Consider the following 13,395-nt stretch of genomic DNA (forward strand, 5'->3'; position numbering starts at 1 on the left):
TGATCTCAATTGACGTTATATGTGTGCCTCATTTTTTATTTACATATATTTTGGTATATATTTCTTTTTATAATCAAATTTAGTCTTAAGTCGAATCTCAGCGAAGACAGTGCTATTTAATACTCGTCTGCAATTTAGTGTTAAAGAATTTAAAATTAAAATTAAATTCTTAAAACTGCTATAAAATTTATTTTAATTGCTTTTTATTAATCTGGATAAACAGACCAAATGGCCCCACTGAAATTCTACCACATGCCAAAAGGACCTCCTTCCCGTGCAGTTGCCTTAACGATTCGAAATCTCAAATTAGATGTTGAAGTAAGAATTAAAAGTTTAACCTTAATTTAATTTAATAATTTTTTTAAAACAAATAATTTCTAGATAATTGAAGTTGATGTGTTAAATGGCGAACAAATGTCTCCAGAATTTGTAAAAATTAACCCTCAACACACTGTTCCCACAATTGATGATAATGGATTCATTTTGTGGGAATCTCGAGCTATTATGACGTATTTGGTTAACTCCAAAGTTCCTGGAAATTCTCTCTATCCAACTGATCCCCATATCCGAGCTTTAATAGATGCTCGTTTATATTTTGATACCTCAACTCTATATGCCGCCAGGGAGATCATGGTAAATCTTTACTTTTAAATTTTTCTCAATTAATCTGTATTTTTCATTCCTTGATTTTTTTTCAGTTTCCTATTCTTTTCCTTGGTGCAAAGACAATTAATAAGGAGAAGAAGGAAGTTTTCTATCAAGCTCTTGATTTTATGAACACTTTCCTAGTGGGCCGAACGTGGTTTGCTGGAGATCATCCCACACTCGCTGATTTATCAATTTTGGCTTCTTTTTCGACTTTTGTGGTAAGATAGAAAATTACTGATTTTTTTTCTAAAACGCATAAAACCGATAAATCTTCATCCAAACCTAAATTTTACATTTTAAATTAATTTCAGTACGCTGGAGCTAACGTTAGCAAGTACAAAAACATCCTAGCTTGGTACAAGCGGTGTGAATCTCTGCCAGGATTCGATGAGAACGAAAGTGGAGCCAAAGGATTCGGGAACGTAGTCAAGGAAAAACTCAGCATTACTGGCACATGGGATTAAACGCCGATTGAATCTCCGAAAGAGAGATTTCTCTAAAAAAGTTAAAGCCTCTTTAATCTGTATGAAGTCTGAGTATTGAGTCTTATCTCAATGATACCATAATTTTAGATTTTTCTACAAAAGAGTTTTTCCAAGGCACTTCAACGGATGATACGGTGTTATCATTGAATTAAATTACATTTCATTGGACGTTATATTTCTGTCTCACTTACATTTCTATTTTAGTAAAACATTTTTCACGGTCAATCATTTAGTCTTGAGTCAAATCTCAACGAAGACAGTGCTACTTCTGCAATTGAAAGTGTGGGTTGAAGATTAATTCTAAGAGTGAAGGTCATTTTATTAACATTGTTTAGTGTTAGTGTATTTTGTTTGATTTAAAAAAAATAAGAATTCCCATAAAACTTATTGGAATTAATTTTCTAATCTACCAAATTAGTTAGAATGGCCCCTGTAAAATTCTATCATATGCCAAAAGGAGCTCCATCCCGTGCAGTTGCCTTAACCATTCGAAATCTCAAACTCGATGTTGAAGTAAGAATGTAATATTGAACCGTAATTTAATTTAAGAAATTAATTAAATTCTTTAATTCCTAGATAATTGAAATTGATGTCTTAAATGGCGAGCAAATGTCTCCGGAATTTGTAAAAATTAACCCTCAACACACTGTTCCCACAATAGACGACAATGGATTTATTTTGTGGGAATCACGAGCTATTATCACTTATTTGGTTAACTCCAAAGCTCCTGGAAATTCTCTCTATCCAACTGATACCCAGATCCGAGCTACAATAGATGCTCGTTTATATTTTGATGCCTCAACTTTGTATGCTAGAGCGAGGGAAATCATGGTAAGACCATTAAGCTTTTCCTAAATGAATCAATCTTTTTTTTAATTAAAAATTATTAAATATAAATTGAATTCTTAATAATTTCCTTTAGTTTCCTATTCTTTTCCTTGGCGTTAAGACGGTGGATGAGGATAAGAAACAATCCCTCTATCAAGCATTTGAATTAATGGATACTTTCTTAGAAGGCCGAACGTGGTTTGCTGCAGATCATCCCATTCTTGCTGATTTATCAATTTTGGCTTCTTTTTCGACATTTGTGGTAAGATTAAGATTAAATTCAAGACTAATTAAGATTTTGTGTATCGTTTAACATCAAACTATTTTTTTCTCTTTACTCTTTTAACCGATTTCCAAAAAAAAATACTATTCGTTAGAAAAGTAACCGATTTTCTTTTCAAGAGTGATCAATTCACAAAAATTAATTATTACCTCATATATTTTTTTACAATTAATTTCAGTATTGTGGAGCTAACGTTAGCAAGTACAAAAACATCCAAGCTTGGTACAAGCGGTGTGAATCTCTGCCAGGATTCGATGAGAACGAAAGTGGCGCCAAAGGATTTGGCAAAGTGGTCAAGGAGAAAATCGGCATTACAGGCACATGGGATTGAGATGCATTAATATTCCATCCGTTATATGTTTTCATCATGCTCAAAAGTATGTTTGTTATGCTGTTTCACTCAATATCGATTAATCGATGAATCGGGCAGGTTTGTGTCTCGGGTTGTGCTCATCGTTAGATGGTTCTAACGTTATGTGGAGAATATACATATAAGAAGAAAATATAAAAGAGATAAGCAAGAATATGTAGTATAGGAGTAAAGAAAAAAATAGCCACGATTATATAGCATAGCGTGGTATGCGTGAGAGTTGTTTTAAATTTACTATGGCGCCTGCTCGCGGTGTAATGATGGAAAAAAAGAAATGGTTAAATTTTTTTTTTTTTTAGATTAGATTAGATTACATTTATTAATGTCCAAAGAAAAATTACATTTTCATAAGATAGGACTATACAGTTTTTTTTTATATTCAAGATGCATTGAAGCTATTAAATTACAATTGTGGTGAAATTTGTGACTAAAGATTTTTTTAATGATTTGACAATTTTTTTATCAATTATTATTATTTTTTTTATCAATTTTGTGCATTAATTTTCCAATTCTTAGATTCATAACCAAGAGCAAGGTACAGAGCAGAATATGACCGTTAGAGCATGCCTTCTAACAATATTTTTAGAAAATTTTGTTAAATATAACAATATTATCAATTTTTCATAACTTTTTGAAAGTCGTTCTCGTGTTTAACTTGAATTACTTTACTGCCTTCTTTTTTCCTCATAAAAAGCCTACCCTCTTTGATCCAAACAAACTCCAAACAAACAAATGTCTTGGGGAGAGAGACACGATGAAGCGATGCAAAGTGCATCGCTTGATTCAGTCGGTATGAGTACCGTCATTGATTTCTGGCGCGTTTCTGGACAACATGGGTTCCGTCGCGAGCAAAGTATTGATTTTGTCGTGAAGATTCGGGAAACGGTTTGAGGGTGTTTCCGACATTTTCGGCATTACATACCCCAGGAGGACTTTCCTCGCGGATGTTTGTGTGAGTTTTTCGAGATATATGCTACAGCCCAACATAGTATTATGTATTTTCTCACTGCGCCGCCGAGTGATTGTACATCGAGCGACGCACCAAGAAGGCAATGCTCGGGATGTGACGAAGAATACCATCAGAGTCCATGAGAGAGAGACCCACATCGGCTGCGAGTACAGTAGAGATTTGGCATCAGTGCTGTGTGGACATTTCGCGGATTGTTCGGCATTTACAAAATTATTTTCTCTGCCCAACAACTCCTGGAGGATCTCACTTCTCCTCAGGATTTTTTCTCGTCTTGCGGGATTAGTGTAAAAGTCTCTCCACCCTTTGGAGAGGTTCTTCGTAGTTCCTCTCATTGTGGTGTTGAAGCAAAAAATAAAAATATTTTTCGCACGAGAGTAGTGAATTTAATAATATAGAGACAGAGTGTTTAGGAGCAAAAAGGGATTTTTTGCAACACCCTTAAGGGGGTTGATTTTTAGCAGCCGTTAGAAGGTCCCCGAAAAATTTCCATTGCCTCTGGAATTTCGCGGCAGCAGAGAAGTTTCACCCTCGGGCGTGTGCGAGTGTAGTGGTGGGAAAAAGGGGGGTTTTTTGGCCAGAAAACCACCCCTCGTGAGTGGAAGTGTGCGTGTTTGAGTGAGCCACGCAGCCAAGAGAGGAGGAAAGGAAGAAAAAAGTATGAGAAATTAGAGGCATGGCAGCCAAAGAATACCAATTCGTAGCATTTTGGCCCTCATCGAAATTACCATTGCGATTACCAAACCAACCCTCTGAGTATTGAAAGCAAAGAGAGCAAGAAAAAAAGCGAACAAAAGACTCTTTCTCAAGGACTCAACGACGACTCCCAACTGCGGTTTCTCCGACCCCGGAGGATACACGGAAATGGATAAGAAACGGATCAATTCTTGCATCTTGCTGCTCCTTATTGCTGGTGAGTCTCCCTTTATTTTTTTTATCCTCCGTTGTGTATTTTCCCCTTGCTGCGTACTCTAAGGATTTTTAGTCCTTTAGAGAATCTCTAAAAATTATTTTCACGCCAAACAAGGACGAGAAAAAAAAGCATGGAGGAGGAAATTTTCTGAGAACAACATTTTAATTAAATTTGAGTTTAATCGAGACTTAACGTGTATGAAGGGCTTTGGGTGCGACACCCCTCGCGCCCTAAGCAGAGTCAATGATGAAAATTAATGCCCCCATCCACACCATATGAGTATGAGGGTAGGGGCATGTTGTTTAAAAACACGGACCAGCAAATTGAGAGAAATTGTCCTTCTCAATTTCAAACAACAAATATTGATTAAACGGAATGAGTGATGCCTGCTGGCACTCGATAATTCTCATGGTGTAATTTCCGATGATTTGTCATGGTCCTTTTACTATATATACATCCACACATACTACATACATTTATGTACATTATGTATGACCAACACACCTCGCACCTCTTTTGTACAAACACAATTTTGTGCCCATCGGGTGGCAACACACAACATCCAAATACGGGGATGTTTGTGCATAAAACCCAAAATCGGGTAAATTGAGTTGAAATTGCTTATTGGAAAATCATACAAATTCACTTTTGCCTATATGTTGAATTCTGTTTTTGCGCATCCCCAATTTTGCTTGACCAAAAGACCAGAAATTAAAACACACCCCAATACTCCATTAAGTGGAGTGATTTTTGGTGTTGTGTGTGATGCCTGCATAGAGCAATCTCCCAAAAATAAATTGTAAATTTTAATTGAAAGTCAAAGAGAAAATAGGAATTTGCACAAGATTTTCAAGGAATGCAATTTTAATTCTAAATTCATCTCTTCCTAAAGAGTCCAGTAATGGTAAGAAGGAGAGGGATTCCACAGAAGATCCTCCTAAAAGTCTATTGAGGGCAGAGAGAGTTAAGAGGCAAATTAAATTATTTTGAAAGATTATTTCTTAAGCTTGGAAGATTGTATCCGTTTCAAGGGATTGCATTTGAATAATTGAGTGCCTGATGCTTTTGCATTACTTGAAGAGAATATAAATGAAATACTTGATATGAGAGACGAGAATTTAAAGTCTCATAAAGTGCAAGAGAATCACAGAAAATATTTTATTTGAGCCAACAAATGCTCAGTGATTGAGGCAATAAGGTTGATCAATGATTAATCAATAATTGAGCAGTCAATTGAATCATGCAAGCCAAAAAATTAATTTATTATTGACGGTAGATTGGCCAATCTGAAGGCAAATTTGATTAATCAATAATAGGCATCTATGTGGAGCTACATTGTCTCAATGTTGAGACAATCAATATTTTTTTTTGTATTTAACACAAAGGATCGAGGTTTCTGACCTCATAAGTTTGACCTTAATTTTCTCTCAAAAGAAAATTTGTTCCAAGTTTCCTTTTTCGTCAAGATCGTCAAGATCTTGAAGCAATGAAACTCCTCTATCCTGCACAGTATTGGTTTTTAAAAATTTTATAACAATTGAAAAGTTATTGCTCATCAATCAAATTGATCCACAATTGAGCAATTATTGGCTAATACTTATAATCATCTGTGTAGACTTACTTTGACTCAATATTGAGCTCAACTATTGAACAATTTTTAGCAATTTGTGTTAATTTGGTAGAAGAAAAAAATAGAAAATGAAAATTTCTGTATTTTGACAAAATTAATTTGAATAAATCTTTTCCAAAAATTCAAAATTCTCATCATCTTTCCCAACTCAACCAATGAGGAGGATCAATAGAAAACCTCAGCAGTTATCGTAATGAGAATTCTACTGGAAAATTAAACTAAATTAAGAACCAACATAGAGGTTTTAGGATTGCAAATTTCCATACTGCAAAATGAGATCTAATGCACATATCGTGCTTAGTTCTAATGAAAACCTCCCTATATACTTAAAATTACAGAATCACGTATACAGGGGGACGCACTTTATGCTAAAACCACACTCACCGAGGCATTCTATTTTGTAATTACCGCACTCTGATTGAATTGCTTTATTGAAATATTTATCGCATGCCCCTGCCTGTGCGTTGCAATAATATTAAATTAGCGCGTAGGATTTTCTCTAAAATATCGTATATCATGCCATTGAGTGGATAATTATTTCTTTTTCCTCGTGGATCTGCCCGATATGCAATAAATTCTATTTTGAGACAGTTTTTCCTTATCGCCTCTGGGGGGTGATCTCAAAAATAAATCTCTTCGTCAGTTATGACGTGCCCGAAGATCATTCCAGTATGCCCATCCAATTAGGAGGAAAAATGCTCCATTCTCCTATTAATTGGCCATGGCTCTTGTCTTTGGGATAAAATTCTGCTCGCATGGACGGAACTGATGTGTGTGTGTGGAGAGCAATCTCAGCGGGTTGTCGTCTAATCGAGCGTGGAAGAATTTAATGAAATCGTCAGATATTTAATCACTTGTGAATCTCTTCACTTGATGGATCAGAAAAATATTCTTCCACACAACATATCACTGCCTCTTATGCGATAAAAACAATAAACAAGCCTCCATCTTTTGGCCCAAAATATAATTCTATATCTTGCTCTTCATGGCTTGTCCAAAATAGAAAAAAAAAATCTTCCATGAACGCACTAAAAACACGATAACGCCTCGGCAATTGAGTTCATTTATGGTATAAAACGCAAAAGGGATTAATTTTGGAATTCCATGTTAAAGGTACTATATTTGGGATTTGTTGGCAACAACATCGCATTTCAACGCATTGAATTCTATTCTAAATCCGTAGTTGTGATGGCGCAAAAGAATTTGATGTGAAATATGAAAATTCCTCATTCCCATTTACATAGACACACTGTAGAGAGGCATTGAGGGGAGAGGGGGGGATGTTTCATTGCAAAAGTATCTCAATGGAGTGGAAGATTATGAATTATTCTGCGTCTCCAATTACACTAATGCTTGTCATTATCCACATTGTACACAACAGCCCCATGCGAGAAATGCTTACGCACTCCATTAATCCAATTATTATTATTTTCCCTTTTACACCAATTTATCTCGTCTCCTCGTGCGCCCCTAATTGAGTTTTAATTTATACGGCATTTTTGGCATATTAAAAATTATATACTTACATACTACTATGTATGTAATGTACATTATACCTTACGTTTTATTTATAGATGAAGAAGCAAAAAAAAAAACATTCACACGAAAGGTCGTTTAAGACTTTAATGATTTAATGAGAATTTAGAATTATTGGCTTGCTTTGAAGTGAGAAAATTAATAAAAAAAAAATAAAAGTTCTTATTTAAAACAACTAGAAAATAATAAAAACTCTAATGTTTGATAAAATATTGATTTTGCAACAAAATGGATAGAAAATTAGTAGGGGAGAGCGGGGCTAATAAAGTCACTTAAGGGTTTGGAAAAAGTCTTAAATATCATATTTCCTAGCTAGATAGAACAAAATGATCTGAGAAAGAGTTGTAGGGCAGAAAATTTCCTAAAGAATTGAGCTATGCATTTCACTTTATCTGTTTGGGAAATATGATATTTTGAGCTTTTTCTAAACCCTTAAGTGACTTTATTAGCCCCGCCCTCCCCTACCTATAAAAATTTTGAAGTTTTTAAAAAGGTGGACCAAAAGCTTAAAATTAGATTTAGATTTGTTTATTCCATCTTCGTTAAAACGTCAAGTTTTTTAAACTTAGGTTCAGCCCCTATATATTTATATTATCATTTTGACCTTAAAAGTTAAAAATTTACTTTTTTAAAAACTAATATAGATCCCTAGACATAATATTCTAAACCAACTGTCATTTTTTTACTGTCAAACTTTGTTAAAGTCTTTTCTTAAAACTCTTTAAGAAATCTTTCAAAGCTCAGAGATCAAAACTAAAGAATTACAATATTTTCAATAATTTAGAATTGAAATAATTTAATTTTAAATTAATTTATTGTCAACCAAATTAATCAAATGTCATTAAAACGTCAATCAAGAAACTTATGTCACTTTTCTGTTGTCAAATTATTTTTTTTTCCTTTCTAAACAATTAAAATGAAGGAAATCCGTCTAATTTAAACATTTCGAGCATGTAAGATCTGTGTGATTATTTCTCCTCGATTTGCCTTATTCTCCATGTAAGATTATAAGTGAGTGAGTGATTAATTGAAGTGCTGAGACATCCAGCATACTTGACAATTAAGAGATCTTCGCTGTGATTGTTTATTATTCTACCTAATTTTTGGGGACAAAGATCTGTCTCTTGGAATTTCTCATTTACACACTTTCTTTTACTCGATTTATTTACATTTAATTACAGCAGAATTGCTTCTTGATCTTTTTTGTACTTCCTTGGGGGGCATCAAAGATTCTTCAACACCCACAACATGTGCAATGTCACACAGAAGTCCTCAAGATGTAAATTTCAACTTCTTCCCCTTTATTTTCCACGAAAATCATTCTCTTTGGTGTCTTCCCTAGGATCCACATTATATACCACGAAATGGTTCTTGTTTATTTTTTTTCAAACTCACATCAAACTGATTTGTTCTTTTGCTCTGTGCATGTCTCTTCCACTGAATTTCGTCGTCTTTTTGAGCCACATTATATACACACAGAAAAGAAGAGAGATGGTCCCTATGTTGAATGGGAATCCGTGTTATAATACAAAAGTGTATGGCGAAGAGTCCCTCTCTTGTTGATTCCACCACACATTCAGAGCAATTTTTGGGCATGTTTTTTGCTGGTCAAAAATCCAAACATCTGCTCTTGTTTGCTACCTTCGCCGAAAAAGCCACATGAAGATGTTGATGGATGCCGTCTCACCAACATCCCCGGCAAACTGCGGATGTATTCATCGCACTGGGTTTCATTGTATACGGGCTGGAAGAGCAATGATTCTTACGTGAGCTTTATATACACACTGCCGGTATTTTCTTCTTCCCTTTTTTTATGGTCCTCCACTTCTCTTTTTGACCAAACAACCGAGCAAAGTTCATGATTTTATAATGAGACTGGCGTCTCGATATGGCCAAGTCTGACCATTTTCGTTTGCCCTCCTTATATAGAACATAATGTCTAATTCCTCAAATGGATCATACTGACCGAAAGAGAGAAGGAACAAAAAAAACTCTTCTCTCCACTTGCTAATCAAACATGCATTGTGCTCATCTTTGGGGTTTCTTTTAGCTAATTTTTTTTCATGCTCTTGCAAAGGGTTTTTGCAATTCGTTCTACATTGTGATGGTTGATTTTTTTAAATTAAGAGTCCTTCTTTTTAAGATTATTAAAAACGTTTAAATGGTGCTCTTTGAGAAGAAAAAGAAATGCTACAATTTATTTTAAAAAACAATAAATTTATAATTTTTTTAAAAAATACTTTCAACGAGGATGTATAGGTACAAATACAAAGAACTGAAGAAGATTAAGTCTCGAAGCTTTCAAAGAATAACAAAAAGCTCTTAAACGAAAGCTCTTCGCACCCGACCCTTCTTTTCAATTCACCTGAAACTCACCCCAATTGACGGTATTCAAATTTTAACCCCTTTAATTAGCTCTAAACCAACCTGGGCTTGATTTATGGATGGAAATAACAAGAAAATTAATTTCCCAGCCCCAGAAAAATGTTAATGCAAAAAAGCCCAAACTTGAGATTTCGTGAAAATTCCTTGAGAATGTTATTTAAAATTATGCAGATTTGGCTTTTCGCCATAAATTGGTGTGCTTTTTGTGAGTTTGAAAACAAGATTTCACAGAGAGAGAAAATTATCTTCTCGAATAAGAAATACCGCAGTATATAACTTCCTTAATTCAATATTAGAAATGTGAACTTTCATATCCACAAAAAGGATCAAGAAAATCTCGTTTATTTGCACGAGAAAGGCTCCGGATGATTTTGAAATTAGGTAGAATGAATTAAATTGAATAAGAGTTCAAAAATGAAAATAAATTTTGCAACATTTTGTGGGAAATTTGTTAAAATTATCTAATTTCAAAGGAGAAAGGTCGTGGTACTTTGGATTGAACTTATTTGCCCCCTGAAACTTCGAACCGTCAAATTTGTACGGGAATGTAATTAATTACATTTCTTTCATGTTCATTTATTACATTTTCATTGGATCTATTGATGAATTCCATACTCCATGTTATTTATTTTTGATTTTTTTCGTGTGTGTGCATGATATGAAATTCCCATGAAAAATGACAAATTAATTCACAAACATTTTGGCCTTAATTTCTGCAATGATTTTTGATTGATCCTCGCATATGTTTACGCACTCATTTGGGTATCGTCATGCTGAAACATTAATGAATTTGTAATTGAATGGCTCGCACGATGATTTATGCAAAAAAAAGCATATTGACCGACCAATTCCGCGATATGACCATTAAGCCCTGTGGTAGCCTCTTTTCCTGAGAACATTGGACTGGACGGACAATCACCCGCGTGATTGAGCATCCCATTTGGTATGGCGGGAAGAATGGGGGCTTGCATTGTCATCGATGAATTGCAATTCGGGTCAAAGAGCCTCCCAATGAGGTACTAATTGAATGATTTATGGCAGTGGCAGACCCCCATTCGTCGCTGACGAAGGGCCAAGCAAAAGCAAAGGCATCAGCAAGAAAATGCGCTGTGCTGCCCTCAAAATGATTGCTGTGGCAATCATCATTACATGCCATTTACCATTCAGAAACAGAAGAAAATTATCCGCACAACATCCTTATCAGCACAATGCTGCAGAGTAATTAATATCCTTTTCTCTCTCTTTCTCTCCGTTCAATCACCCCCGTGCTCAAAAGTGATTTGTACTATGTGGCATGGAGGGATTTTACGATTCACAGAGTGATTTACTCCATGGTGCACAAATATGAGGTTTGGGATATAAAATAACATAATATTTGTATTTGGTTCTAGGAAGATATAAAATCCAATGTTATGGCGTACGAGTGCCAGCATACAGCCTCAGTGAATTATTAAAATTTCACCTGGGATTTTCTTTTTTTTTTTTACCACCACCAACATCACCTCCCTTGTATTCTGGAGGTTTTTTTTATGCAAAAAAGCACGCGCGGATTGACTTTTTGCCATCCAAAATGTACAAATTACCATTTTATTGCGCATTCATTTCAATTTGCACAGCATTTATTGGTATAATGTGGGATATATTGCAGTGTAAAAGTTTATTTCATTAACTTGCAAAATTCATTTAAATTTCTATATTTAATTGCGGCATAAATGAGCGCATTATAGTTTAATACGACAAGCGGGTTTACTGCCACGCAAATGATCTCTCAATGTAATTAAATACAATAAAAGTTTTAGACAATAAAATTAATTTAAAAAGCTACAAAAACACTGAAAAAAATTCCTATATTAACTTTGGAGTTTAATTTATAGCCTCTATAGGCGGAGGTTTAAAAGGAGACTTAAGTTTCAGGTCTGAAGAAGCTATAAATATGCGTTTTTTTTCTTTATTACATTGAGGAATACCAGGCGTCTCCATCTTGACATATTGGATACTTTGAAGTAAGCTGGAGACGGCTTGTATGACTCGGCGTCTCCACTGTAAATTTTAGGCTAATTTGCTACATATTTTCTCACTACCAGGCGCCTTCACGTGTTAAAAATTTATGAAATATTGCACATTTGAGAGTAAATTAAAGATTTCTGTTATGACTCGGCGTCTCCACTGTAGATTTTAGGTTAATTCATACATATTTTCAAACTACCAGGCGCCTCCACGACTAAAAAAATTCTTGAAATATTGCACATTTTGAAGAAAACTGAAGGCTTCTGATATGACCCGGCGCCTCCATTGTAAATTTTAGACTAATTTCGTTAATTTACTACACATTATCTCATTACCAGGCGCCTCCACGTATTACTTTATGAAAAAAAAGACATTTTAGCGTTATTATAAGCCATTAAAAATTCCTATGCCAAAATCCCCACAACATCAATATAAATTTGCAGAATTTCTACACATAATAGAGAACTTTTAGCCGCTTCGATTTTCATCTCTTGCACAAATATTGTATTCACCATTTGAGGGGCCTCTTGAGTACATCCATTGAGCGACCACGTAAGTCACATGAGAGGCATCCAAACTTGCACATACCGTGCAAGAACCTCTTCAACTCGCGCGGAAGAACGTGGCTCTTGGCTGAGACTCCCAAATGACGATGTAAAGTGACGAAAGTGCAGCACAAAAGGCACACACAGCACAATATACCTAACATACACCAAAAGGAACGAGAGAGAGAGAGAGAGGAAAATGGCAAATAAAATGCTATGTACACAGAATTAATATTTCATTTGGAAGTTAATTCCGGAGTGGTTGTATTTTCACTTGAAGCTCTCGTGGCTCCAATCGCGTACATACGGGAGCAGTACAAATAGTGCTTAATTGACTGAAGATCACGGTGAAGTGCATCGATTGATGCTCTCTCCTCTGTTGTGGCCCCCCGAGTGCTGTATTAATAATACATTTCAATGGAAACTTTTCTCCACCATCCCGTGCGTCATCTTCTATACGCGATATACACCCGGAGGTGCTCATTTGAATATAAAAGGCACAAATTATGGAATTCCGCTTAGAATTTTGCCTTTGTTACATCGAAAACTAATATGGTATGCAGGAGGGAGGGTGTGGGGTGAGCGGGGAACGGGCTTCATGAAACTTTCAAGAGTTGCACATAATCATACACTTTAGCACGTTCCTTCAGTATCGACAGGGTGGGTGTGTACACATTTTTTTTGCCTCTACAAAGTGAAAAATTTTCAATTTGCTCTCTTTCTTGTGCCCTTTGATCAAATTGTGCAGATTTTTTGGGGAAAATCATCAAAAGCACTGTAAACACGTTAGAAAGGAGA

The 13,395-nt window shown here is 35.2% G+C and overlaps 3 protein-coding genes across 7 annotated transcripts in view; all 3 read left to right on the forward strand.

Moving 5' to 3' along the window:
• The first annotated feature begins 171 nt into the window (after positions 1–171).
• On the forward strand, positions 172–1,166 carry LOC129789984 (glutathione S-transferase 1-1-like). The gene is made up of 4 exons (XM_055827134.1): positions 172–318; positions 382–633; positions 699–866; positions 960–1,166. Exons 1-4 carry the CDS (start codon positions 229–231, stop codon positions 1,110–1,112), a joined length of 663 nt encoding a protein of 220 aa, XP_055683109.1. The 5' UTR covers positions 172–228; the 3' UTR covers positions 1,113–1,166.
• Positions 1,167–1,381: 215 nt separating this feature from the next.
• On the forward strand, positions 1,382–2,831 carry LOC129789957 (glutathione S-transferase 1-like). 4 transcript variants are annotated; one of them, XM_055827103.1, is made up of 5 exons: positions 1,382–1,469; positions 1,552–1,646; positions 1,710–1,964; positions 2,056–2,223; positions 2,423–2,831. In XM_055827103.1, the coding sequence occupies exons 2-5, from the start codon at positions 1,557–1,559 to the stop codon at positions 2,573–2,575; spliced, it is 666 nt and encodes a 221-aa protein (XP_055683078.1). In that variant the 5' UTR covers positions 1,382–1,469; positions 1,552–1,556; the 3' UTR covers positions 2,576–2,831. The 4 variants fall into 4 exon arrangements, with proteins under 4 accessions (XP_055683078.1, XP_055683076.1, XP_055683077.1 ...); XM_055827102.1 differs by having other exon boundaries at positions 1,391–1,445; XM_055827104.1 differs by having other exon boundaries at positions 1,424–1,445; positions 1,556–1,646.
• Positions 2,832–3,392: 561 nt separating this feature from the next.
• LOC129789831 (transmembrane protein 132E) overlaps positions 3,393–13,395 on the forward strand; it is an 81,444-nt gene continuing 71,441 nt past the window's right edge. Inside the window, exon 1 of one of the 2 annotated variants that reach the window (XM_055826888.1) lies at positions 3,393–4,494. In XM_055826888.1, coding sequence (XP_055682863.1) covers positions 4,446–4,494 — 49 coding nt within the window. In that variant the 5' untranslated portion in view covers positions 3,393–4,445. The remainder of the gene's footprint in view (positions 4,495–13,395) is intronic. The other variant, XM_055826889.1, reaches the window with a different exon arrangement.

The sequence above is a fragment of the Lutzomyia longipalpis genome, chromosome 2, assembly GCF_024334085.1.
Source record: "Lutzomyia longipalpis isolate SR_M1_2022 chromosome 2, ASM2433408v1".
NCBI classification, from domain to species: domain Eukaryota; kingdom Metazoa; phylum Arthropoda; class Insecta; order Diptera; family Psychodidae; genus Lutzomyia; species Lutzomyia longipalpis.